Source organism: Acanthochromis polyacanthus, chromosome 12 (genome assembly GCF_021347895.1).
Source record: "Acanthochromis polyacanthus isolate Apoly-LR-REF ecotype Palm Island chromosome 12, KAUST_Apoly_ChrSc, whole genome shotgun sequence".
In the NCBI taxonomy this organism is placed as follows: domain Eukaryota; kingdom Metazoa; phylum Chordata; class Actinopteri; family Pomacentridae; genus Acanthochromis; species Acanthochromis polyacanthus.
In genome coordinates this window covers 17,365,746-17,393,430 of record NC_067124.1, presented here as the reverse complement: position 1 = coordinate 17,393,430, position 27,685 = coordinate 17,365,746, and the positions used below count along the sequence as shown (strand labels likewise).

General features: G+C 39.3%; 2 protein-coding genes and 1 long non-coding RNA gene across 4 annotated transcripts; 2 read left to right on the top strand and 1 right to left on the bottom strand.

The window, feature by feature from the left end:
• The first annotated feature begins 4,205 nt into the window (after window positions 1-4,205).
• LOC127536579 (uncharacterized) lies at window positions 4,206-8,628 on the top strand. 2 transcript variants are annotated; one of them, XM_051957371.1, is made up of 5 exons: window positions 4,206-4,294; window positions 5,432-5,659; window positions 5,736-5,880; window positions 7,135-7,243; window positions 8,252-8,628. In XM_051957371.1, exons 2-5 carry the CDS (start codon window positions 5,587-5,589, stop codon window positions 8,375-8,377), a joined length of 453 nt encoding a protein of 150 aa, XP_051813331.1. In that variant the 5' UTR covers window positions 4,206-4,294; window positions 5,432-5,586; the 3' UTR covers window positions 8,378-8,628. The 2 variants fall into 2 exon arrangements, with proteins under 2 accessions (XP_051813331.1, XP_051813332.1); XM_051957372.1 differs by having other exon boundaries at window positions 4,225-4,294; window positions 5,465-5,659.
• A 718-nt stretch (window positions 8,629-9,346) lies between these two features.
• Window positions 9,347-26,598, bottom strand: mrs2 (magnesium transporter MRS2). The gene is made up of 12 exons (XM_051957370.1): window positions 25,862-26,598; window positions 24,362-24,426; window positions 24,119-24,155; window positions 22,917-23,029; window positions 12,980-13,141; window positions 12,768-12,898; window positions 12,466-12,582; window positions 11,327-11,396; window positions 11,039-11,121; window positions 10,729-10,846; window positions 10,060-10,173; window positions 9,347-9,970 (listed from the first exon to the last, which is right to left on the bottom strand). The coding sequence occupies exons 1-12, from the start codon at window positions 26,151-26,153 to the stop codon at window positions 9,911-9,913; spliced, it is 1,362 nt and encodes a 453-aa protein (XP_051813330.1). The 5' UTR covers window positions 26,154-26,598; the 3' UTR covers window positions 9,347-9,910.
• Window positions 16,831-22,484, top strand: LOC110972320 (uncharacterized). The gene is made up of 3 exons (XR_007945641.1): window positions 16,831-16,979; window positions 17,060-17,335; window positions 22,446-22,484. It is a non-coding gene; the product is annotated as an uncharacterized LOC110972320 (long non-coding RNA).
• Window positions 26,599-27,685: the final 1,087 nt, after the last annotated feature.

Genomic DNA, 27,685 nt, shown 5'->3' with positions numbered 1-27,685 from the left:
AAGATCCCATAATGTGTGTAGAGTAGATGCAACTGAAGGGGCATGTGGTTTTTTTACATGTCCTTTGTGTAACTTAAAGCAGCCTTTTTCTGAGGAAATTCTATTCAGTCATTTGAGAAGTCATTTACGAAGTCATGAGATGGTGGCATGCCCATTCAAGAACTGTAATTACAGAACAAATAGCTACTCAGCATTTAATGCACACAAGAGTAGAAAACATGGTGGTGATTCAGACTTTGGTGATTGTGTTGTATTGGCAGACAATGATGGTGCCTCAGTTGTAGTTGCAGCAGAAAGTCTTGGGGAACCTGCTGAAAGTCACAGTGCAGGGTCTGTGGACACATTTGATCTCAGTGAGGTAAACATTCAGTGTGACACAGACACTTTAAGAGCCCAGTTAAACCATAACTTCCTGTGCCTTGAGGTTAAGTGATTATTCCACAAACACAACATTGTCGTCTCATCAGAGATTGACATCTTGACAAGATGTATTCTGTCAGAAAGAGGTAGCTTCAAAAGATACTTTATTGGCTTAATTTGAAGTTTTTATAAAATTTAATTTACAATTTCAAGTTTTTCCTTTATGAGTTATTAAAGTATTTACAATAGAAAGTTATTAATTTGAACAATGTTCTACTGAGTAAATGGTGACCCAAAATACTGAATCTACCATCTGTAGCAATGGCCAGCATCAGAATATGGAGTCATTTAATGCTTTGATTTTTTTTAAAAAACTGTTTGCTCTGCATTTGTACCATAACTGTTGTAATGGATATTTTTGTCGATCTAGGAACAACGTGATGTAAATTTGAGACGGGCCCTTGTCCTTCGTGCACTTCCTGTGTACTTGCGTGAAGATGCCTCCAAGTTCTTCAGGACCTGTAATGTAAGTGTACTGGCCTCACTATCAGTCCTTTTGCCTTGCAGTTCAGTCAGCTTAAACATATGACATCACTCAAAGAACTCTAGGAGAACCAGGAGGGTATTCCAGAAAGCAGGTTATGTGAAAACTCAAAGTGAACATTGAGATGAGGGAAACTGTGAGTTATCAATTCCAGAGGGATGTTCCAGAAAGGAGGTTCAACAAACTCTTAGTCTAACCCTAACCTCTGAGTTGACTGACCCTTTGACATGAAACTCTTTTCAGTTCCAGAACAGCTGATCTGAGTGAGGTGAGTTCTGGCCAATTTCCCCGTCATGGGAAACATATGGAAACTGAGAAAAAAAGTTCCAAGTAACTTATCCTGGAAAATTATCCTTTCATCATTTTTTCCTTTCACTTTTGCAAAGGATAAAAATGATAGGATAAAAGGATAATAAATGCTTTAAAAAAGAAATAAAGGGTAAAAGAGGATAAAGAAAAAATAGAGGATAATAAAGGGATAAAAATAATACAAAAATGATTGAAAATGGGATTAAAAAACAGCTACAATCAATGAAAAGATTTTTTTAAGGTATACAGAGGATAAAAATTATTTTAAAAATATCAAGAGGATAATTAAAAAGATTATAATAAAGATTCAAAATATATGTAAAATGTTTAAAATAAGTATGGAAAAAAATGCAAACATATGGATGCAGAGAATAAAATATGAGAAAACTGGTAAGAGACGAATAGAGGAAAAAAAGATTTAAAAATATAGAAAAAGAATAAAAGATGGATGCAATGGATAAAGTATGAATAAATAATAAAAAAGGAACAAACTTAGATAGAAACAGAACTGATAAAGCAGAGAAAAGGATCTGGGTAAATGCAAGATATAGCTGTAGAAAACAACACCTTTAAAGAATAAGGGGATTGGGGAATGTATTGGTGTACAGTGTAGGAACTTGTCTCTAGTGACTGAAAAGTCTTGGAAAATAATTTCAGGGAAAGAGTGGGAATCCTGCATGGTTGAGGCTGTAATAAAATCACTGACAAAGTTTTAGATGCTGTTGTTTTTGATTATTACTTTATTTTGCAGTAGCCTTTAAGGGAGTGTTTGAATGTTGTTCAGTGTTTTATTTGATTTTTATTAGCATGATTTGTATCATTGAGGGGCTGAACTCATTCTTATATTATTTGTGTTTTGTAGTCAGCAGATGGTCCAGACCTCACTGAGACTCCTGTGGCTCTCCTGACAGTCGTCACGGATGACATTGCTGATGCGGCCCTCTTCAGCCCTGAGAGCATCTTTATTGTTGTGGAGGATGAAATACTTGTGAGTGGTCCCACAAATCTGGCTGACTCGTTTCTCCTGCTATTTGGGTACATCTATGCACTGGACCTACAGTACCCAAAGAATCTCGAGCTTACGTTCACATTTATCCAAAAAGTTGTGATGTGTCTTGAGGACAACAAACCACTGAAAGGACGTCCACTGACACTGAAGAACGATGTGTTCAATGAGTGAATCACTCAGAATGGGCTACTTGTTGAGCCGAGTATAGAGGAAGCTTTTTGTTTTTTTTCCCTCTTTACAAAATGCTATCATTTGCCTCTTCTACCTCAAATTTAAGATATGCTGACTGTTCAATTCATGCACTATACATGTGTTATGCTCTGTTGCCTAATGCCTCCTTGATGCACTACCTGATGTTGCCAGTTGAAGTACAGCTCAATAGAAATTAGCACTTTATTTGAATGTTGTTGTTTTTTTTTAAGTGAGTAGCAGCCTTCAAGGTACAGTAAGACAAATGTTTTTTTTGGTTTTTTTGTCATTGAGTGAATCACTCAGAGTGGACTGTTTGTTAAACTGACTATTGAGGAAGGGTCCCCCCCCCAATCTTTGCATATGCAACCATTTGCCTCTTCTACCTTCAGATTTAAGATGTGGCACAGTTTGCCTCTTCTACCTCAGATATAATACACTGAATGCTAATGCATAAATATCACAACATTGATATAGAAGTTTATGCACTGAATAACTTGTTAGAAAAGTTTGTTAAATTCATGCACTTGACATGTTTGATGTTCTGTTGCCAAATGCCTACCTTGATGTTGCCAGTTGAAGTAAGGCACAGGAGAAGCAAGTACTTGTTAAAAAAAAAATTAACAGTGTCACATTTTTCCACATTCTAATAGTTGTCATTGCTGTTGAGGATTGATTATACTTAAAATCTTATTAAATTAAATTTTATCATGAATCCTTTGAATTTTTATCATATTCTTTACAGGGTAATGTGAGATGGAGACCCAAAATACTGAATCTGCCCTCTGTAGCAATGATCACTATCAGAATATGGAAGTATTAACACTTACTGTACTTTAAAGTACATTGTTTGTAATTTGCTTTTACTTTTGTTTGAATTTATCACAAGCACTTTATTTTGACTGAGTGCCTTTTTAAAAAGCACAATGTGTTGAATAAAAAAAGTTGTTAAATTGTGACTGTGGTGCCACTTTCATGTTTTCTAACATTAGCTGATTATAATTCTGTAGTAGGCAGACATCAGTATTTCAGTTTAGATTTTTTTGTAATTTTGAGTATACATACCTCAGAATATTGAAAGTTTTGAGTGTATTTCCCACATTATGAGTTGAAAAATATTGAAAATTTTAAGTGTATTTCCCAAGTTATGAGTTGACACATATTGGACATTTTTAGTGAACTACTCCCTAATTATAAGTTGAGGAATATTAATATTTCTAAGATAACATTGAGATAATTTAAGGCAACTCCTGATATAATTTTTATTTTATGTTAACTCTAAACATTTAAAAACATCACTCAAATATTTTTGTGTAATCTGTTACAAAGTAATTTTTGAGTTCTGTGAACTCATTAGGGTTTACAGTGTGTCTAAAATGACTCAGAATTGACGATTGATGATTAAAATCCTTTGTCGTTCATTGTTTAAGGAGTTTTTTTTAGAAAATGCATTTTAAATGTTTAAACAGAGTTTTTAGTTCTGGACCATAAAGATTAAAGACAGACAATTCACAGTTTAGGCATTTTAAAGAGGAAAATGTTTCGAGGCAACCACAGCTAATGTTGAGTACAACAATATAAATAGAATAAATGACTGAAAAGCTTGTTGACGATATTAAACAGTAAACCTCATCCACAGTCTATCATCAGTTATACAGTAAATATTAACATACTGGCTGCCAGAGTATTACAGGAAAAGAGTTTTGTCATTGGTTAAATCTAACCAATCGGATTCAGAGGATGTCGGGGTTTCCAGAGCTGCTGCTATAAAACAGGAAAAACACAGTGAGCCTCAGTACTTTGCTTCAGGGAAGAAAGAGGCTGTTGCTGCTCTGGTATAAAATCACATCCTGTTTTGGGTCTGATCTCTGGTGCACACTGAGGTAAGAGAAGATTTGCAGAAATTATTATTATCTGAAGCTGCAGTAAACTAAGGGATTAGAGTTTGTTGTTTAATCTTGTACAACTTAATATACAATTAAAGTAACTGTGACCTAATATGATTTTTAAATGTGTCCCTCACAGTAGTCAGATTACTTGTACGGTAGAGTATTGTCTCTGAAATCAGATTACAAACCACCAGTTAAAATTCTATATTAAATTCAGGCTCCACAGCAGGAACTCAGTGAAGCCAAGGTGAGTTCATGTTTCAATAGATTCTTCGGTTCCTTCAGTCCTTTGTGTGTCCACCTTTATTTCTGATGACAGATATATAGCTGCTCTTTGCTGAAGGGGTTGTGTTGCTCTATTTTTTTTCTGGAAAAAAAACACAAAGGTTCTGTTGGGTTCAGGTCAGTACTCACACTGTGTAGGTCCTAGTTAGAGTCTGAGCCCTGCCAGGACATTGCAGCCTGAAATACAAGGAATTATTTTACACCACCAAGTTTAGTCATAGTTTTGGGGTTCTAAACATGCTCAAAAACCCATGAGAATTTGCACACACATATCAGAACTGGTGAAAAATGTTATATTATATGGGATTTGCAAGTGTGTGCCAAACTGGCTCCATAGCGCCCCCTGCAACATTACTACTGACAGGACGTTTCACCTACATCTATGAAATTTGGTAGGCATATGTAGCACATCAGGGCTAAAAAAAAAGCTATTGACAGCCGTAACCTAAACCCAACAGGAAGTCTGCCATTTTGAATTAATTGCAAGATTTTTGATAATTTTTTTAGTCATTTTCAGGGGTTATTTTCTCCTAGGAAATAACTCCAAGACACCTCAAAATTGGCCAGTAAATACAACAGGCCTTAGTGATGGAAAGTTATCAAAATGTTCTGTGACAGCCATGATGGTCCCCTGAATTTTGATTCTCTGCCATGAATGAGGAAATGCTATCTACCGTTGCCCATATTCACCTCAAATGTGGTGACATTAACCTGAACACGTTGATGATGACTTATGGAGAAACTGGTGCTGTTTGCAGCTTTAATTGCATTTTGTTCTAGAGTAGAAGCTCTTGTGTGATGTTGTTCTTTGGATGTTCTCCTGCTGGAATATTCCTCTTCTTCCAGCCTCTGCAGACTAAGACTCATCTTGTCAATCAGCTGCAGCTGCCAGCAGACAAACACTGACGGGAACTGGGAGAAGAAGGTCCAAACTGGAAGGAGTGTGGTGGTCTATAATTGTAAAGTGTGACTGAGCTGCAGCTAAAACATAACCAGACGTGATGATGTCCTTCAACATGCTGCTGTGTGCTGTGGTTCTGGTTCTGGCTGTCTCTGTGGAGGCTGCTTTGTCAGGTAGGAAACCTCTTTTAAAACTACTTCCTGTGTCATTTGAATTAAATAAAACTGATCTGCTGCTGCTTGACTGCAGGCGGCAACAACAACTACAACTATGATCTGTCGGGTCAGGCCCTGAGGAATCTCTTCAACTCTCCGGTCTACAAAGCTGAGCGGGTCATTCGTCCTCTGGGATCCAGCTCAGCCGGCGTCGGTCCCTTCAGCCACAGTGGAGTCCTGTCAGTGTGTTCATCGACTTGATTTTACCCTTAAGTTGCAAACATTTCAATAAACGTTCCACTGATACGACATCTCAGCAAAAATCAAAGGTCAGAGAAAAACTGAAAGAAGACACCAAAAGAGTCCTAAAAGGGTTCTATAGATATGCTGAGAAGGATTTAAAAATATGACAAAAAGGTGCCAAATACTCAGAAAATATCAGAAAACTGTCCAAAAGTTTTAATTAAGTTGCATTAATATAATAGGTTATATTAAAAACAAAATGTGCAAAAAATAACAGAATTTATTTTTTAAATGCCTTAAAAGGAACTGAAGGTCCAAAATGTTTCCATAAAATATGAAAAATATCAATAAAATGCCTCAAAATATAAACAAAATGTCTTGACATACTGAAAAAAAATGCCTCAAAAATATTTATTAAATGTCTGTCAAAAAATTCCAAATATTAAAAACAAAAGGAGAAAAAAGTTTTAATGAATCATAAGAATGTAAAATAAATAAATGTTAGAACCTATTTCAAAAAAATATGCCAAAAATAAGATGAAAAACATTGCTTTAAACATGAGATAAGTTGTTCAAAAATGGTTTGAAAAGTGTCCCAAAAAGACAAAACCTTATCCAATTTTTTTAAAGTTTAAAATGACATTAACTTTCCCAAACAAGTTAAAATGTTTTTAAAGTGACTTACAAACCTTCTAAGAAGGACATCAACATGTTGTAAATGCCTCAGAAATGGTTCAAAATGAGTTACAATTTGTAAAAAGGACAAAAATGACAAAATTGTTGCTCAGAATTAATTTAAATTGTCTAAAATTACTCAAAAACCATGTAAAATTTCCCTAAATGAATTAGCTTAAATGATCAAAAACACAGTTCAAAATATTGTTCAAAAACGGTGCAAATTTGCGAATAATGCAGCCATAATTTAGTTGTGTTTGTTAATTTTGTAATCAGTCAGATGAACCAAACCAGCACTTTAATGACCTTCTGCTGCTGCAGACAGAAGGTTTATACTTGTGATGGAATATTTTTATTTTGCTTTACTGAACTACAGTATCTGAATGTTTCACTCGATGGAGATCTTGTGTTTTTCATGTGCTTAGTCTGTAAGACGTATCACTACATTTAGGATCCTTTGGTTGGTTTACTGGGTTTGGTTTCAGAGAACTGAACTCACAGCAACATGTTTTATTCTGTCAGATATCTAACTTTTAGAGCTATTAACCAACATGAATCTCTCCAAACCTTTGCAGAGTGACGCTGGCTGATAACTCTCAGCATCTCATCCATAAAGGAAATGGTTATGGGATATCCTCTCAGACGGTGGTGACTGATGCTCGACACATGAGCCCTGCCTGGCAGGTAAACATCACAAACATGCTGGATTTTACACCTGAACACTGTAGTTTGGGTCTCTGAGCTTGTACTTGTATTTTATTACAGTATTTTCTGTTACTTTGTCCATGAATACTTATAGTCGACCACATTTATCTGATAGCTTTAATTACTGTAACAGGTGACAAAGCAGAAGATTCAGGATGTTTCAAAAATGACCTGAGAAAGTTCTGCAAAGTCCTACTAATATTTTCTTGTAGATTTCAGAATATTCTTCTTAAAGAACGTTCTTACTTTGCTGTCAGGGAACATTGTGAAGTGTAAAACATCCTCAGAATTCTACAGGAAGAAAGTTACACATTTATTAATACATAGCATGACAGGAATGTTTTATAAAAACATTTTCTGGAAAACATAGAACCTTTCCACAACATTAGCTAATGTTACCTATGACTTCCAGTCATTTTAAAAAGAAAACATTAAAGTAAAATGTTCAAAAAATATTTTCAAAAATTTCCATTAGCAACAATGTTGCTGTAAAGTTTAAAAAAAAATGTTCTAAAGTCAACATTCAGAGGACACTGTCAGGAACACAGATGATGTTCTGTGATAACAAAGGAGGAATGTTCTCAAACCAACATTCAAAAGACGTTTTCCAGATGTTATCAAGGCCTCAGATGATTTTATTAAAGCGTTCCTGAGATGTGATGTATGAACAAAGGTGGAACATTCCGCCTGTAACGTTCTGAGGATTTTTTTTTGAGATGTTCCACATTATAGAACATTGCTCTATAAAACCTTTCCACAGGGATGTTCTCAATGCAACATTCAGCAAACGTTGGAGACCTCAGATGACAGAACGTTCTTTATAAAACATTCATGTAATGTGATGTATTAACAAAGGTGGAGCATTTTTCCTGTAATGTTTCTATACTTTTTTGACGATGTTGTTGAAGAAACATATTATAGAATAAATATAATGTTCGCACAATGTTAAATGGAAACAAAGAATCACTTATGTGTTCTGTATTTCAGGTGGACTCTTCCAAAAACTTCCAGGGAACAAAGACGGTGGCACACTTCGTCAAAACCGGAGGTTCCGACTACAACCTGTTAACTGATAACTGCCACCAGGCATCGAAACGGATGATGAACCAGTGAATGGTTATCTGACCTTCTTACTTCACCTGTTAATAAACAGCTTTCTGTTCTACATCTGAGATTATGGCTCCCTCGAGTGGAGACCTTCAGTGATTACGGTACAGGTCAATAATTAGCTTTTTCTGCTGACTTTTTCCATTTCTTTGTACCAGCATAACTTTCAGAGGTCAACTTTCTTGTACTTTTTTTTGCAAACATTTAACTCATTAATCAAATGACGTCACATTTTTTGTACTCAACATGTTCTGCTTCGCTTCCATCAAGGCTGATTTTAATTTTCATTCACGTGAGCAAATAAAATATTATTCTTGAAATAAAGAATTAGCTTCTTGTAAATGTTAATATAATATACAGCACTAAATGTTAAGTTCCATTTGGGTCAGAAAGATAAAAATGTCCTACAGAATCCTTAAAAAGTGGAAGAGCATCCCAAAGACTGATTATCTGGAATCTAAACATTTTTCACAGTTTAGTCTCTGATCATACCGTCACATTGCAGTGAAGGAAATCAGGATTTTCTTTTACACTTGTCATTTAAAAACTATAAGATGCCTCGGAACGCGACCAACGTTCAACATTCAACTGTGATTGAATGTGATTATAAAATATGAAATGAACATTTTCAGAACAATTGGATATATTTTAAAGGCATTAAATAAAATGCAGAAAACAGAGAAGAATGTTACAGAAGTGGAAGGCAGCGGTTTGTAACATGTTTAAGTTGTGACGCCTGAAAATGAATCTCTTCACCTGTTGTCAATCAAAAGTTCAAATTATACAGTTAAATAAAATGACAGAAATGTTGAAAAATAAATTTTATCTAAAAGAGGAGCTGGAGTATTATTTATTTTACTCTGCTGTCCTGTTAACATCTGAGATATGTTATGATCCTTAAAGGTTATTTAGATCTGTGTGTGTTTATATTTTTTTATGAAAATGCTGCAGTTGGTCTCTCAGAATGATAAAACCTTCTTTTGGTAGAAGCTTTAATACTTTTAATACAACCATTAACATTAACATGTGTTGAAAATTAAACCACATTATCTGATAACATTTTGTTTTCTGGCAGGAAATGAGTTTAAAGGAGTTTAGAAAAGTTTTTATTTTCTGCTGCAATGCTGGAAACTACTGTTACTCTGGTTCAACAAAGAGGTTAAATAGTGAAATCAGTCTTTATAAACCTCAACAGCAGCCATTCACCCACACACCCACCCACACACACACGATTCACATTGATTTAAATTCTAACTTTTTATCCTTCTGTTCACTTGTGAAATGAAGGAAATGACTCCACAGTAAGATGGTTATTATATTAATTATAATATTTGGGTCCACTGTGCCTGATCAGATACGAAGACCTAATCCAGCATCTGAAATAATCCCACATGGTTTGAAGAACAGAAGAGACACTTAGAATCCAGCAGAGCCTCCAGGTGAAACTTGGCATCTTTTGTGTTGATTTCAGGAGGACCAGCATGGGGACAAAACATCTGTAAAGCTGCTGCTGAGGGTTCACAGGTCAGAGGTAGAACTTTATCTGACTCCAGGCTTCACGTCCGAAGCTTTCATGTTTCTCTTCCACACTGGAGGAATCTGGGTAACAGAGAGGAAACACCATGAACTGATCTGTGCAGAGATTTACTATGAAATGAAAACCAAGTGGAGCTGAGAGTTTTTCTCACCGGCCGAAGAATCGAAGGCTCCAGATGTCGACCCAGAAAAGACAACAGTCGTCTCCATATCAAGCCACTGCCCAGAAACATGAAGCCGGTTACTAGCCAGAAAGCTCGAGGATCCTGGTGACAAACACAAGCAAACACTGGAATAAATACAGAAATATAAAAATATATATCCATGTAAACTCCTTAAACATAACTGGGAACTCTGGTGCAGCAAACATGACAGATCAACCTTAAATGTTGGGAAACTTCCACAGTTTCCATGGTGATAATTGTACTTTATGTTAATTATTGGACCAGATTAGATTTAAAAGTGCTCTGAATTTATTGCCCCACTCACGTTTGTTAATGTAGCAGATAAAATATTAAAATCCCCTTTAAATATAAGCAGCAAAACTCACACACACCACACACTATGACCTCAATGATACATATTAAGTATAATTATTAGAATTCAGATATGAAAAATAAACAGATTTTCCTGTAAAAATGAGCTTAAAGTTTCATTTTAGTCATTTTTCCAAACTATGAGTCCAAAAATGTAACTTTCATAAATATGAAGTGTTAAATCAGGAAGATATCGGCATCTCTGACAAGCTGTAAACAAACTATCAAACTGGGATGTAATAATAATTAATCAATTAATTCACTAATTGACAGAAAACGTCTCACATCTTCAAAAGCGGTGGTCAGATTCATCCCAAAGGCCACTCCGATCAGACCAAACAGGGTCAGAGAGAAGGAGCCCATCGTCAGCTGCAGGTTCAGACGCATCATCACGTTTCTGTGGCTGAAATCAGAACCAGAACGTTTAGAAAGAGTCAAATCAACAAACAAACATTTTCAGATTGTGTTTCAGCTGAGAACTGATTAAAATATGGAAAAACAGTTCTCAAATCCTGCACACAAGGATTTATTACAGTTAAAGTTAGAAGATTTATTCAGACCTGACAGAGTGTATATGTGTTGTGTTGCAGCATACCTGTCCAGGTTGATGAAGATGACGCTCTCCGAGTCGTCGATGAGTCCCTTCAGCTCTCTGGTTTTATTTCCAAGCTCCTCGGCCTGTCAGAATATTAAACTTATTGATTATTAACAGGTTTCAGGGTTTCTGATACTACACTAAATAAAGGTTCAGACAAAAGGAAATGTCAACATAAAGATAAAAAGGAGGAGTTTGGTCCTCAGATGAAGAACCACTTCATAAATCTTCCTCCATCTAAATATGCTAACGTGTGGATCAGTGTAGTTCTGTAATTAGAAGTTTTACCTGCATGTAGTAATTCTCCAGTAACAGCTCCATCTCCTCAGCATGGTCGATGCCCAGACTGCTCTCCTCACTAAAACACACATTTACATAAAAAGGAAGACATCTAAACTCAGAGGAAAGACAACAAATGTCAGGGAAAATCAGTTACAATCAGTTAGAGCCAGCTAGCACCAGATAGAATCCGTCAGAAACAGTTACAACCCATTACAACCAGTCAGAAATACCAGTTATAACCAGCTGCCACTGCTTAGAACCAGTCAAAACCCGTTAGAACCAGTCAAAACCCGTTAGAACCAGTTATAAGCAGACAAAACCACTTTGAATCAGTCAGAACCACTTACAACCCATAAAATCTGCTGTAGCAATAAAAGCTACTTTCATAACAGAGGCCAATAATAACAATAATATTGTTTCTTTAGGTGAAATGTTTTCTCCAGCGCTGAACCACAGCAAAGACAGAAATGATAAATTCACTTGAACTGTCTCAGAAACAGACAGCAGACGTTCCAACATAATAAAGTCAATGAACATTGATCTCTTAATGTGATATTAATATTCTAATATTTCAGATCACAACAATGATACTTTGAGTCCTTTCATGGTTTTGCAGATTTAAATTTCCCAGCTGATTTACAGACCAACTCTGATGCACGGCTGTGTGTCCTGAAGGCATCACAGCTAATATTGTTTTATTTTTTGGCTCATTAAATTTCTCATTAATGTGACTTTAAACTGATAACTGGTGTGTTTTCTCTCTGTCAATTTGTGTAGTGTGACATGTGATATTAATGATTGACGGACTTTTCATTCTTGTGCCATCTTCATCAAACATTAAAGTCTAGTTTGTGGTGGAGGCCTGCATGTTCTGGACGAAATATTTCAATAGACAAGGAAAAAAGGTCTATTTCTAGGGAAGCATTTCAGATTTTTAATCACAGCCAACTATTTTCTGTGATTTTTTGGTTTTTTTTTTTGTGAAGTCAACCTAACCTTGACTGAACTTCAACCGTAACATGAACCGGAGCTTCAACCCAACCAATGAGGACAACATGATCGAAAGAAGAAGAAAGAAAAACAGACTTTAACCACTGGCCAACCCTGATTTCAGCATGGTGTGTTTGAGTGCATCAGGAACATACAAAACTCTTGGGTCGGTCCACTTGGTGAGGCAGAGCTCCTCAATGATCTCGTCTTCGTCCAAAATCTTCAGCAGGGAATCTTTGAAAACCTTTATGTCCGTCTCCAGCTCTGACAAGCTGCGAAAGCAACAGACTAATGAAGAAATGTTCAGGACTAATGAAATATTAACCAAAAGCAGCAACACTGAATGATGGTGAAACAAAACCCAGTCCAGTCCTAGTAAAGTTGACCCAGTTCCTCTCATGCAGAACTGAGAAATACACTCAGTGTTTCTGTGTCAGTGTATGCTCTTCTGTTTTACCTCTTACTGTTCTGCAGCAGAACGTGTAGTTGACTTCTATCAGCAGACAGGATTTTTGGATCCACCAGGGACTCCAGAGTGTCCAGGATAACCGGCTCCACATCATTCAGCCTGGTCTGTAGAGTGTTCACCTGTGGACAGGTACATGAGGACCTTAAATGGCTTCAGATCAGATTTTCTGTGGGTCAGAACAGTGTTCCCTCCAGTCTCACCTTGTGTTGTAGTACAGCCTCCAGAGCTCTGAACTCGAAGGGCAGGGAGTGCGACTGCAATGCCAGCTGAGGTGCAAGCTCCAGAACCAGCCAGCGGTCCAGTCCAAGACCCCGAAAGTCCAGAACCAGGAGGGACTGTGGGGTCAGGATGGCTTTCAGAGACTGTGGGGAGACAGAAAGTCAGCTGGAAGCAAACACAATAACCGTTCAAAACGTTCAACCAGCAGGAGACTTTATGGTTGTTGCTTTTATACAGTCATGGAAAAAATGATTAGACCACCCTTGTTTTCTTCAATTTCTTGTTCATTCGATGCCTGGTACCACTAAAGGTATATTACCTGAAGAATACAATAAACATGACAAAAAATTCAGCTGATTCCATAATACTTTATGTCCTATTTGACATGCTTAAGCTTCATTGTATTCCCAAGGTATGTAAGAGGCCATTTCATGTCATGAGCAGCACTGCACATCAAAGCCCTAGAGTGGTTTCCTGCTTACATTCAAACCATAGTACAACTTAGAAGATGTCAGCTATCACATAGTGCCGAAAACAAAGGCAGCCATCTTGAGACTGCTGGAAATTGTCATGAGTGAGAGACAGGCAGCGAAAAAAACTGAAGATCTCCGAGACAGCCGTTCATTACACCAAGAAAAAACAAGCCCAACGTGGTACTACCAAACTGCTAACTGGTGATGGCAGGAAATGTCTTTCTACCCACCAGATGACCGTCATTCATTAGTTCCTGTGTCAGGAATCGTCCTCAGACCTCCAGGGACCTTAAAAATGAGTGGGCACTGTGGAGAAATGGGACTTGTTCAGCAAGGACAGTTGGAAAGCGACTTCTTGAAGCTGGTCTGAAGTCACATAGGACAGGAAGAAGCCTTTCATCAACAAAAGGCAGAAGAAAGCCTGGTGACTCTTTGCTGGGGATCACAATGATTGGACTGTTGACGATTGGTCTAAGGGTCTCTTCAGTGATGAATCCAATTTTCAGCTGATGCCCACTCCAACCAACTTACTGATTAGGAGGAAGCCTGGAGAAGCCTAAAAACAACTGTCTTGACCCTACAGTAAAACATGGGGGTGGATCAGTGATGATCTGGGATTGTTTCAGTATGGATGGAACAGGGCAAATGTAATTGTGTGAAGGGCCAATGAACCAGGTCATGTACTGGGGTACTCTTGAGAACAGTCTTCTTCCATCAACTGGAAAACTCTTTCCTGCTTCCAATGACTGGATTTTCCAACAGGACAATGCCCCTTGCCACACAGCAAGGTCAGTTAAAGAGTGGATGGAGAACCAGAACATTGGAACCATGCTTTGGTCTGCTCAATCACCAGATCTAAATCCAATTGAAAACGTGGAAAATCATCAAACACAAAATGGAGAACCACAAGCCCAAAAACAAAGCAAATTTGTTTGAATTTGTGCAACAGGAATGAGCTGCTTTGACAGCAGAACACTGTCAGAAGCTGGTGGAGAGCATGCCAAGACACATGGCCGCAGTCATCAAAAACAATGGTTATGCAATCAAGTACTAACTCCTGTGTGTATCATGTGATTAAAACAGACAGAAAAGAAAACATGGAATGCCTAAAAGAACTGTTTTTGGCAGTACAATGCCATAGCTATCAAAATAAGAACTTAAATGATTTTGGTTATTGTCAAGAAAACCATGGAAAATAAACCATGAAAAACCATGGCTCGTAAAGTAAACTCGTAGGAGCTGTTTTTGTTGTTATTGTATTTGTCCAAATAAATGCACCTTTAGTTGTACCAGACATTAAAATGAACAAGAAATTGAATAAAACAAGCGTGGTCTAATAGTTTTTTCCATGACTGTATGTGACGCTTTGTGTTCCCCTGAACATGTGTGTGCTGCAGCCTGCAAACATCCCAACAGTTGACTCTGGTCTGTAAATATTTGTGGTAGCAAATGGATCAATGAAAGCTCATTGATCCAGTCTGAGTCAGCTACATTCGACAACAACACCAGATTCTGCTTCCTGCGTCTCACAGGAGGTTTTACATTTCAGAGAGTTACAGTCTGCATCGGATATTTTCAGCACTCGAGGTGAAGCTCCAGCTCTGCATCTGTGTGTTGGTTTATTTCATCCATTACAGACTAAGAGGCACAACAAAGCTGATCAGCAGGTTTGACTCCAGTCCTCAGGTTGGTTTACGGGGTGGTGGGTTTTGGTTTTCCCCAGTTTTAGACAGAACTACAGTTTTTTCTGGCTTCCATCTGTGTTGAACTGATTCCTGCAGGATGGCTGTGAAGCTGCCAGGGCTCTGCCTGCGGCTGCTGGTTCTGTTGGGTCTCAGCTGGGCCATGAAACACCCATGTCCCATCTTTGCTAAAAGCTGTGAAGAGTGTATCCAGGCCGGACCAGAATGTGGATGGTGCACCGAACAGACATACACTCAGTGTAATACTGTGAAGTATCTGCAGAGAGCAGGCTGTCGTGGCCGCCACATCTACTACCCTCAGGGCAGCCTGCAAATTCTAGAGAACCACAGCAGGTAAGAGTCCTGGTTTACAGAAGCAACTCTTTAGTGGTTAAGGAATCCTTCATTTTTCCTCTTCATGCTGGACATTAAAAGAGATAATAACATTCCAACAGCTGTGATGGAACTCAGGACGAACGCCGTGAAACAAACCCTTTACCTGAGTGTGACAGCTCACCTGTCTGAGGTGAAGTAGTTCATATGTGACCTGCTGTTAGAGCCTGGCCATCCGATGTGGGGAATATTTTAGAAATACAAATACTTTATGAGGTCTCTGATGCTGCAGATATTTAATAAACTCAGAGAAGCAACAAGCCAAACTTCAGCTGCTGTTAGTCAAAACCTGGAATCCATTTAATATTAGAGAGTCTCATTAATGTGACATTTTATATTCTGTCTTCAAGTTCATATTTTTCACATTTCAGTTTGTTTATATTGGTCACTTGAAGTGATTTGGGGAAGGATTTTTCCACATTTTAGGACCATTGAAAGCGGCCGTACATTAAAGTCAGTTTAGGAAAATAACTTTTTATCCGCAGTATAAACAGGTGGAAGAAAAGCCTGTTTTGCACCATTTTTTAAGAACCAGCAATGATTCTGAACGTATTGATCTTGTTGCTGGTGACTTTTGACCTTCTGCAGCTCCCACACAGCAGAGGGCAGCTCTCTGTTGCTGCAGCCTCAGCAGGTTTCCCTCCATCTGAGGCCGGCAGTCAGCCAATCTTTCACTCTGACCATCTCCACGCCAACAGACCAGCCAATCACAGAGCTGACTCTGGAGACCAGTGAGCTGCTGGCGGGTATCAACATCACATTCAGCAGTGTGCAGCAAGGAAACCCCCTGATGATGAAGGTCAGATTTAGGACCATGTTCTCATGCAGAGAATGAAACATACAGATGATTACATCCACAGTTGTTTGGTTCCAGGTGAATGTGGAAGCTGCCCAGTGTCCCAACACGAGTGACAGCGTAAACCAGAACCAAACTGGACCCTGGTCCGTCCAGATCACTCCCAGAGGCTTCACAGTGAGCCTGAAGTTAGAGATAACTTTGCAGTGTAAGTCCACTCAACCACACAGTTAAAGTCAGGCTGAAACAGATGATTCTGTATTCTGCTAATAAGAAAATATGTCTCCAGTGTAAACTCAGCAGATAGGACAGTGACCTCTGCTTCCTCAGGTCAGTGTAGCTGCACTCAGCACCGCCAGGAAAAGAGTCCAGACTGCAATGGTTTCGGCTCTCTGGTGTGTGGAAGGTGTTACTGTGAAAAGAACTTTGCTGGATCTCGCTGCCAGATCCTGAGTGACGAGTTCCTCACCCCAGACGAACGTCAATGTCGCAGAGGCAAAATCGAACCGCTGTGCAGCAGCAGAGGAACCTGTGTGGAGGGAATCTGTGAGTGCAACAAGCGACCAAACCCAGCAGAGAGATACAGCGGAGCTTTCTGCGAGTGCAGCAACTTTGACTGTCCATACCACAACAACAGGTACGGCAGGGAAAACTACTTCTAAATTGTAATTACAAAACCAGATTGTTGTTGAAAATGCTGTGATTGTTGTCTAACAGCATCTGTGGAGGCAACGGCAGGTGTGAGTGTGGAACGTGCATCTGTGATCCTCACTGGGCCGGTGAATCCTGCGAATGCACCGTGGACACTACTTCCTGTTTGGCAAAAAACCAGCAAGTGTGTAACGGACGAGGGTTCTGTGAGTGTGGAACATGTCGATGCACCGATCCGAAGTTTTCAGGGCCGACCTGCGAGGAATGTCCTTTCTGCCCGGGCAGGTGTATGGAGCTCGAGAACTGTGTGCAGTGCTGGGTGTCTGGATTGGGACCCAGCAGGTGACATCAGATATAGATTTACCCCTACATGTACACTATATTGCCAAAAGTATTCGCTCACTCATCCAAATAATCAGAATCAGGTGTTCCAATCACTTCCATGACCACAGGTGTATACAATCAAGCACCTAGGCATGCAGACTACTTTGACAAACATTTGTGAAAGAATGGCGCGCTCTCAGGAGCTCAGTGAATTCCAGCGTGGAACTGTGATAGGATGCCACCTGTGCAACAAATCCAGTTGTGACATTTCCTCGCTCCTAAATATTCCACAGTCAACTGTCAGCTGTACTACACACGTGGACAAAATTGTTGGTACCCCTCAGTTAAAGAAGGAAAAACCCACAATTCTCACTGAAATCACTTGAAACTCACAAAAGTAACAATAAATAAAAATTTATTGAAAATTAAATAATCAAAATCAGCCATCACTTTTGAATTGTTGATTAACATAATTATTTAAAAAAACAAACTAATGAAATAGGGCTGGACAAAAATGATGGTACCCATAACTTAATATTTTGTTGCACAACCTTTTGAGGCAATCACTGCAATTAAACGATTTCTGTATTTGTCAATGAGCGTTCTGCAGCTGTCAACAGGTATTTTGGCCCACTCCTCATGAGCAAACAGCTCCAGTTGTCTCAGGTTTGATGGGTGTCTTCTCCAAATGGCATGTTTCAGCTCCTTCCACATATGTTCAATGGGATTCAGATCTGGGCTCATAGAAGGCCACTTTAGAATAGTCCAACGCTTTTCTCTCAGCCATTCTTGGGTGTTTTTGGCTGTGTGTTTTGGATCGTTGTCCTGTTGGAAGACCCATGACCTGCGACTGAGACCAAGCTTTCTGACACTCGGCAGCACATTTCTCTCCAGAATGCCTTGATAGTCTTCAGATTTCATCGTACCTTGCACACTTTCAAGACACCCTGTGCCAGATGCAGCAAAGCAGCCCCAAAACATTACTGAGCCTCCTCCATGTTTCACCGTAGGGACAGTGTTCTTTTCTTCGTATGCTTGGTTTTTGAGTCTATGAACATAGAGTTGATGTGCCTTACCAAAAAGCTCCAGTTTGGTCTCATCTGTCCAAAGGATATTCTCCCAGAAGCTTTGTGGCTTGTCAACATGCATTTTTGCAAATTCCAGTCTGGCTTTTTTATGAGTTTTTTTCAGCAGTGGTGTCCTCCTTGGTCGTCTCCCATGAAGTCCACTTTGGCTCAAACAACGACGAATGGTGCGATCTGACACTGATGCACCTTGGCCTTGGAGTTCACCTTTAATTTCTTTGGAGGTTGCTCTGGGCTCTTTGGATACAATTCCAACGATCCGTCTCTTCAATTTGTCATCAATTTTCCTCTTGCGGCCACGTCCAGGGAGGTTGGCTACTGTCCCGTGGGTCTTGAACTTCTGAATAATATGAGCCACTGTTGTCACAGGAACTTCAAGCTGTTTAGAGATGGTCTTATAGCCTTTACCTTTAAGATGTTTGTCTATAATTTTTTTTCAGATGTCCTGGGACAATTCTCTCCTTCGCTTTCTGTTGTCCATGTTCAGTGTGGTACACACCTTTTCACCAAACAGCAGGGTGACTACTTGTCTCCCTTTAAATAGGCAGACTGACTGATTATGAGTTTGGAAACACCTGTGATGTCAATTAAATGACACACCTGAGTTAATCATGTCACTCTGGTCAAATAGTTTTCAATCTTTTATAGAGGTACCATCATTTTTGTCCAGGCCTATTTCATTAGTTTGTTTTTTTAAATAATTATGTTAATCAACAATTCAAAAGTAATGGCTGTTTTTGATTATTTAATTTTCAATACATTTTTATTTATTGTTACTTTTGTGAGTTTCAAGTGATTTCAGTGAGAATTGTGGGTTTTTCCTTCTTTAACTGAGGGGTACCAACAATTTTGTCCACGTGTGTATAAGAAAGTGGAAGTGTGTGGGAACGACAGCAACTCAGCCACCAAGTGGTCGGCCACGTAAACTGACGGAGCGGGGTCAGCGGATGCTGAGGCGCATAGCGCCAAGAGGTGGTCAACTTTCTGCAGAGTCAATCGCTACAGACCTTCAAACTTCATGTGGTCTTCAGATTAGCTCAAGAACAGTGCGTCAGCAGAGAGCTTCATGGAATGGGTTTCCAAGGCCGAGCAGCTGCATCCAAGACGTACATCACCAAGTGCAATGCAAAGTGTGGGATGCAGTGGTGTAAAGCACGCCGCCACTGGACTCTAGAGCAGTGGAGATGCATTCTCTGGAGTGACCAATCGCGATTCTCCATCTGGCAATCTGATGGACCAGTCTAGGTTTGGTGGTTACCAGGAGAACCATACTTGTCAGACTGCATTGTGCCAAATGTAAAGTTTAGTGGAGGGGGATTATGGTGTGGGGTTGTTTTTCAGGAGCTGGGCTTGGCCCCTTAGTTCCAGTGAAAGGAACTCTGAATGCTTCAGCATACCAAGACATTTCGGACATTTCCATGCTCCCAACTTTGTGGGAACAGTTTGGAGCTGGCCCCTTCCTCTTCCAACATGACTGTGCACCAGTGCACAAAGCAAGGTCCATAAAGACATGGATGACAGAGTGTGTGTGGATGAACTTGACTGGCCTGCACAGAGTCCTGACTTCAACCTGATAGAACACCTTTGGGATGAATTAGAGTGCAGACTGAGAGCCAGGCCTTCTGGTCCAACATCAGTGTGTGACCTCACAAATGAGCTTCTGGAAGAATGGTAAAAATTCCCATTAACACACTCCTAAACCTTGTGGACAGCCTTCCCAGAAGAGTTGAAGTTGTTATAGCTGCAAAGGATGGACTGATGTCATATTGAACCCTATGGAGTAGGAATGGGATGCCACTTATGTTCATATGTGAGTCAAGGCGAATACTTTTGGCAATATAGTGTACATTCTAGCGCTACACAACACTTTAGGGAATGAACTAGTTTGAGTGCATCATAATTTACCACAATAAAACAAAAATGAAGAAACACATTAACCCTCTGAACCCTAAAACAAAGTAGTAGGTTTGAAAGACATTTTAACTTTAAAGAAAAAAACTAGATCATGGTATTTCATCAGATCCTGTAAAAGACAAAACAATCCTGCGCTTTTTGACGCAACTGGCAAACCACGACTGATTCAGCTGCTACATTCCCGTGACAAAACAATCAGAGACTGTTCGGCTGAACTGCAGGCAGTGTTTATGCAAAGCAGACAGGAGGAGAGTCTAGAAACAAATCAGAGACTGGGAGGAAAATAAAACATATAGAGTAATAGATAAGTGCAGCATGGCTCAGTAACAACATGTCATCATGTTGTCAGAGGATACATTCAGCACGGTAAAACATGTTTCTGGAGCTGATGAGCAGAGTAGTTTATCAGTCCCTCCAGGAATTTGCGATGTCGCGATTGCGCAAATTCACACGAATTCAACCAATCTCTGAATTCTGCACGACCTTGCATTTTTTGTCCGATCACTGCAACTTTTCCGCAATTTTGGCCAGCCTCCTGTCAGTTCCACCAATCATAGCAGCTCCCAGTGCAAACGTAATGCACGTACGTCACCGAATTCACGTCCTTGTTTGTGGTTTGAAGATGCAGCCATGTTCCATTCTAATGTCTCTCACTTACCAAAATAAATTACCGCTTAAGACTGTGAAAATAATTAATTCCGATGTTCTTCACAAATGCGGAAGTAAACTTTTTACACCAATATTGTGGTGGAAAACAAAAAAACAGCAACAAAATATTGGATTGATAGACACTTTTCTACCACGAAACACAATAGAATGGCTGAAATGAGCGGACCACAGACCAGATAAATCACCGTGATGGAAACTGTTGCATCCAGATCTGTTGGAGCTCTGAAAGAATGAAGGGAAGTTGGATTAATGATTCTGCCAAGGAACACGGCGGAGCTAAGTGACAATCGGCATATGTGAATCATTCCTCTGTTAGCAACATTATTCAAAAATGGACTAAGAGATTTTGGATGAAATTTCAGGGAAGGCCAGACATGACACAAGGACCAAACGATTCAATTTTGGCAGTGATGCGGCTTGAAGTCTGGATCCACGGATTTGTTAAGGATTTCTCATTGAGATAGCAGCCCGGTAACCATGGCAACAAGTGAAGACTACCTTAGCGGCGAGCTGATGATCACGATTGTGATGCTACTACAAATCCACCGCTTTTGACGTATCGGTAATGACACAAGGAACAATTGATTAAATTGTGGGGGTGTCTCTGAGTCCCATCAATTCCCATCGACCGTTACATATTTAGGTCATTCGATTCATTATGTACACATGCAAAACACACACCTGTGTTCAGCGCAAGGTCAGGTAATGAACAGTCTTGGTGGAGTACTGTGCTCTCTGAGTGATTTTCTTGTTACCTGACGTGACAAGCCATGAGTGTTGGTGTGTGTCAGGAAGTGAAATTAACTTTTTTGGCCACTGACAGATATGTCCAAATGTGATTCATTCAATAGAAAACTTTCATTTTGTGCCTTAAATCTACCAACCACTTCATGTCAAACCAGTATCTGGCTGCTGCTAATGTCCCACCATGGTATGCCAGCTTTTGTGTAAATGGGTTGGAACGTTAAATAATTAATTTCGGAATAAATATTGTCAATTACAGTGTTGAAACATGTTCTAAAAGTTGAAAAAATGCAACTTTGTAGCAATTGTCACTGTCTCCTGCAATTTCATCGCAACAAATAAGCTTAAAACATTGCAACTTACAAAGCTGCCACGAATTCAGGCATTTTCGACCACGACAATCTTGAAAAACACCCGCAAAATCCTGAAGGGACTGATATATACAGCCACCATTTTTCTTCAGTCATGGTGAGTCTTGGGAGCACTTGGAAAAATTTACATTTGCTTCCAATATTTTAAACATTTTTGTAACTGCCAGAGCAACGTTGTGATTAGTGGACAAGTGCTCCACCTCCGCATCGGCTATTTTAGCTCATTAACTTTAGATTCACTTATTACTCTGTATCAGACTCACTGCATCCTTTTCTTTCTATCTGCACTACTCTTAATACAAAATACTAAATCCAAAAAATTGACTTTTTCTCTCTCTCTCTCAGGTGTGCCAGTGAATGTGGACGATACAACGTGACAATGGTGGCGACTCACGACGAACTGTACAACCCCAAAAAAATGCCCAACATGTGTAAATTTTTGTTCAGGGATCTCTGCTCCCTCTTCTTCGCTGTGCCGTTTCCTGGACAGTCGACTATTCTTGCACTTATAGAGTGTTAGCAGGCTGATCCTGCTTCTAGATTCAATTTTAGCTCCGCAGATGTTTAATGTGCTTGTTCTGGATCCCTGAACAGCTCTATTCACTATAATTACTGACAGAAAGTTTAATAATTGTAATAATATAACATATACTTCTTCTGACAACAGTGTGATGTCTTTTTGGAACTTCAAAACAAACTTTGTTGTAGTTTTCACTATTTTACTGCAACATGCTGTCATGTTCAGCATCCTGCTTCATTTACATGCTAAGTTAAGAACAACATCTAGCTTCCTGCTGGTGTTGTTGAAGAACTTACCGCCATCCGTATGATGATGCAGTTGTTCCTGGCGGTGAGGCTAGTGCTGTGCTGGAAGCGAAGATCTCGGGCCTGCAGACTGAGCTCCTGGCAGAGCTCCGTCTTCTTCTTTTCTGCCATAGAAAAAGAGACAGAATGTAATTCTCAGCGCTTTCTTCATGTCCACAGGGGATGGTGTTGGTTCGGTACCCGCCTGATTGGGACCACATAATTTCACATATTTAAGGTGCTTTAATTTACAAATACTTGCACATATTTTTGCATGAAATATTGAATGTCTTTCCAAGGCCACTAACTGATACCTGGAACCGATATACATTGAAAGTTATTAACAGCATGTAATAGCAGGTATCTGTCATTTATAGCTGAGTGAGATCATTAACAATCATGACTGTAACTGATCTCTTAGGATTATAAACATTAAAAATCATATATTAACAGGAGGAGTGTGTCATGAATTACTGTTTAATCATTAACGATGATTACTGTAAATGAATATGTACAATAGAAACAGGTCCTGTTAAGTCGACCTGTGATGCTACGATCTTCTCTCTCTCTCTCCACCAATCGATCGATTGACTGAAATCAATAATAGATTGTCTCCTGCAGTTTTCTCTGCTGTTCTTCTCTGTTTTATTAATCTTTTTCTATTCGGTCTGTTTCATTTCCCACTAAAGTCCAGATCCTAAAGCTCTATCAGTTATTGTTTGTTTTGTTCTGCATGGCTGTCTCTGTGTAAACAATGGCTTTCACTGATTCTGTTTATCAGTAATCAAAGACACCAATATTTGGAGCATGTGCAGTAAAAATAAAAATCTTGTGTCAAAATTTTAAAGAAACATAAATCTACATTGAAAAGCATTTCTTCATTCATGTTTAACGATTTTTCAACATTTATTCCCTAGTCCTGATGTGACAGAGAGACGGCTGCATCAGAGCTGAGGTAACTCATTTTCAAAATCATTAATTTTATCAAGACAGATCAGAACAGCAAAAATTAAAGAAAAATGCTAAATATTGGATCCAATAATCAGTCACCTCTAACCTCTGGTGAGGTGGTGACCAGATATAAAACAGCGTAGCATCAGTCGATGACAACCTGAGTTTTCTCCTTAACTGGACAGTTTCAGTACAAAGAGACAGCTCGAATCTGAATAATCACTATCTGATCATTGGTACCTGATGCACCTCCGAACACTTACCAAATGTCGTCACGTTTCCCTCCTGGTCAAACTTCATCTGTTAAAAACATGAACATGAAACTCATTACCTTCACATAAGAAGCACAGTTTGAAGCAACAGTTTCAGTGTCTTTTAAAGCCGAAAACAAAAGACGATTGATTAAAACCACCTGATAAAAGCTAAGACACCCAAAAGTCTGCATCATTTCTCATGACGCTCCAAACCCCATACAAAATAACCCCTGAAACTGGTGTTTAACTCACCACTACAAATGTTGGAGGCACACTGGACATGGAGGCGTCTGTGACTCTACGGCGGAAGAAGGAAACTGTTCAAAGGAAACACAGCATTAAACCACTTTAGAAGGAAAATATTTCACATCATGGACAGTTTATGCACCGCTGAAAAGCTTCTGTTCAAAAAAGGGTCCTGTATCTTCTTCTAAACATTTCCTATCTATCTATCTATCTATATATATATCTATCTATCTAGAAGAAAACGATCTAGTGCAGCACAACACCAGTCCAGTACTACACAACAGCAACATCAGGGAAAATTCACATTTACACAATAGTAGCTGCAAAAAATGCAAATTAATCACATGTTGAAGTATCTTCATATATTTAGTACAGAACCTGCATCGTGTTCAAGCTATGAAAGCATCTGTAAAGCAACTACATAGTTATTTACAGACTGAAAGAAGAGAAAAACGATTAAACACGATTCATCCTTTCACACACTTGCTAAAATGTACTCCTAAAAAAAAATCATTAGCAAACATCAGTATTAACATGCAAGTTCAAGAAAAGTCAGATGACAACATGCGACTAATATTCACTTCTTCACACAAATACATGATCTAAACAAACACGTTTGGTTTACAGATCGATTGATGCGTGTTTTTCAAGGCTCATAACAAAAATTGATATTTAGAATCGATTCATTAAAATGAGATTTCTGACAAATAACACAAAACTCTGCTGTAAAGATTATTGTTTATATGAACTTTTCAGCCTTCAGCCTGTCAGCGATCAAAGTAAAGCATTTTTAGATCTAATGTAGTTTATTAAAATAATACTATAACTGTACCACTAATCAGGAAAATGCTGAGAATGGGTCGATCTGGAGTTTCATGAATAAAGAGTTGAAATTAAATTATGTTGAATCGTTGAAATAAAGAACTTGTTGGTGAACAAACGATGTGGTCAATACAAAATAGTGTCTTTTAAAAATAAACCAGTACTCAGATATTAGAGCACAGGAGATAAGCAAACACCAGCAGAAAACATTATCTGTCCAGGGTGTCCCCTGCCTTCCCCCGAGTCAGCTGAGATAGGATCCATCCACCCCCCCACCCACCCCCCACATGTATAGAGAATGGATGGATGGATGAACTTCATCACTTACAAACTAAACTGCAGGTTTTCTAACTGGATTGTTTCAGGTCATGATTTGGATTTAAACTCACTTAATTGTTCCTTTTTGAATATAACTCAAACCTAAAGTAAAGAAATATCTATAAGAAATCCTTCATACTGAAGCCAGAATGTTTTACTCAGTTTTGACCCCAAAAATCCAGCATCAGTCCATGATGTTAACATCTCATCTGCTGTGTCTGCACATATATTATAGTAACACATTCTGGATATATTACAGTAAAAACTCTGCGATGGAAGCTGAATACGCGTTTACAATAAGAACCTCCAGGTGTCCAACACACCTTCAGTTGAGCCTGAAACTACCTGGAGCTTCCTCCATCTTACCGGGCCATGCTGGACCTCCCTGCAGCAGACTCTGTCCCACCACAGAGCTCTGAGATCTTCTGCTCTGGCTTGTAAATGTTTGGCTGCACAGCGAATTTAAACCAGCTCTGAAGTTCCTGAACAGACCCGCTGCTCTGTGTGGATGAGTGGGCTTCAGGGTTCGAGTCCCACCGGGTCTGGAGGAGAAGCTGGAAGTGAAGAATCGCTTTGGACAAAAGTTCCCAACAAAGGTGTTGATCCTGGAGCAGCTGGAGGCAGCCAGCAGCAGTCTGACCTCCACACACATCGACATGCCGCCGCAGAGCTCACACTCAGTCCTGCAGCAGGTGGAGAATGAGAACTTCAGCCTCCAGACGACAGTAAACTCCCTAAATCATGTCCTGAAAGTTCTTCCAGGGGTTTGTTTAAGACGAGACGGTCCAGATCCGCAGGAACAACCAGGGGGGGAAGTTTGTCATCAGTTAGAAGCAAACATCAGTGAGTTTAGCCTCCAGCGAGCTAATGTCACTTGTCTGTGCAACCCCTCCTCTGCTAGCTAAGCTAACTGTGCCAACTGTGTCAACCGCCTCTATCACCAACATTTTCCGCTTTAAGTAATTATTTATTGATTATAAACGAAGAGACACAAACTTGTCGCCGACTACAAACTGTCTTGAACCAAAACAGCCCGTGTTAGCCTGATGGAGCAGCTAGCATACAGCAGCGGACCATGATGCACCGCGGCACTGACCCAGATCGTCTCTGAGGAAGACGATAACTCGGACAGCAAATCCTGGACTATGTGAAGTAAATATTGACACAGAGCAAAGAAATTCAAGAAATTTGGAACCGCTGAAGTTTACGTTTTTTTCTTCAAATATAACTGACGCAGAGAGGAAAAAACAAATCTGAAAAAGTACATGAAAGAGGTAAAACATTACAGGATTCAAGATTCAAAGACCTGCATTCATCACAAACACAATTATACATAGTATAATTCACAGAGAAATGTATTGTGCACCTGTTACAGACCGAAACAATAAGAATAATAAGAATACAGATATACAAGAGAGAGATATAGAGATACAGATAGAGAGAAATAAGCAAAATAAATGAAGTGTCAAATAGCACACGCGCGCGCACACACACACACACACACACACACACACACACACACACACACACACATACACACACACATATACATATACAGGGACGGCTGGTATAAATGGGCTAACAGGGCTAAGCCCTCCCAAGCAAACACAAAAAAGATGAGAAAATTATTTTTTAAATAACTTACAACAGATTGTTTTAAGTTTAGGTGAAACCAAAGGTAGCAACAGCACCAATCAGTCAAAAGAAAAACATAGAATATCTCTAAATGGGCTATCAAGGATCCAATTCACTTTCAAAGATTGTGGACTGTATTAAATTTTGTGGAGCACACAAGCTAGCTTTACGGGGGTCTGACGAATCCCCCACTTCAACCCAACGCGGCGTATTTCTGGACCTGGTTGACCAATTTTCTTTTTTAGACAGCCAGTTAGCAGATCATCTGTCAAACACACAAGTTGCAAAGTACACGTCCAAGACTAGCCAAAACGAGTTGCTTGATTGTATGTTAGCTGTTTATGAACAAAAAGTGACTAATGAAAAATCACAGACGGCATTTGTGGCTGTGCAAGCTGATGAGACAACCGATGCGGCATGTGTATCTGTATGTGTGTGTGTATGAGAGAGAGAGAGCTAAAGTATATTCCATCCATCCACTCTCTATACACCGCTTTATCCTCATTAGGGTCGCAGGGGGTGCTGGAGTCTATCCCAGCTGACTCGGGCGAAGGC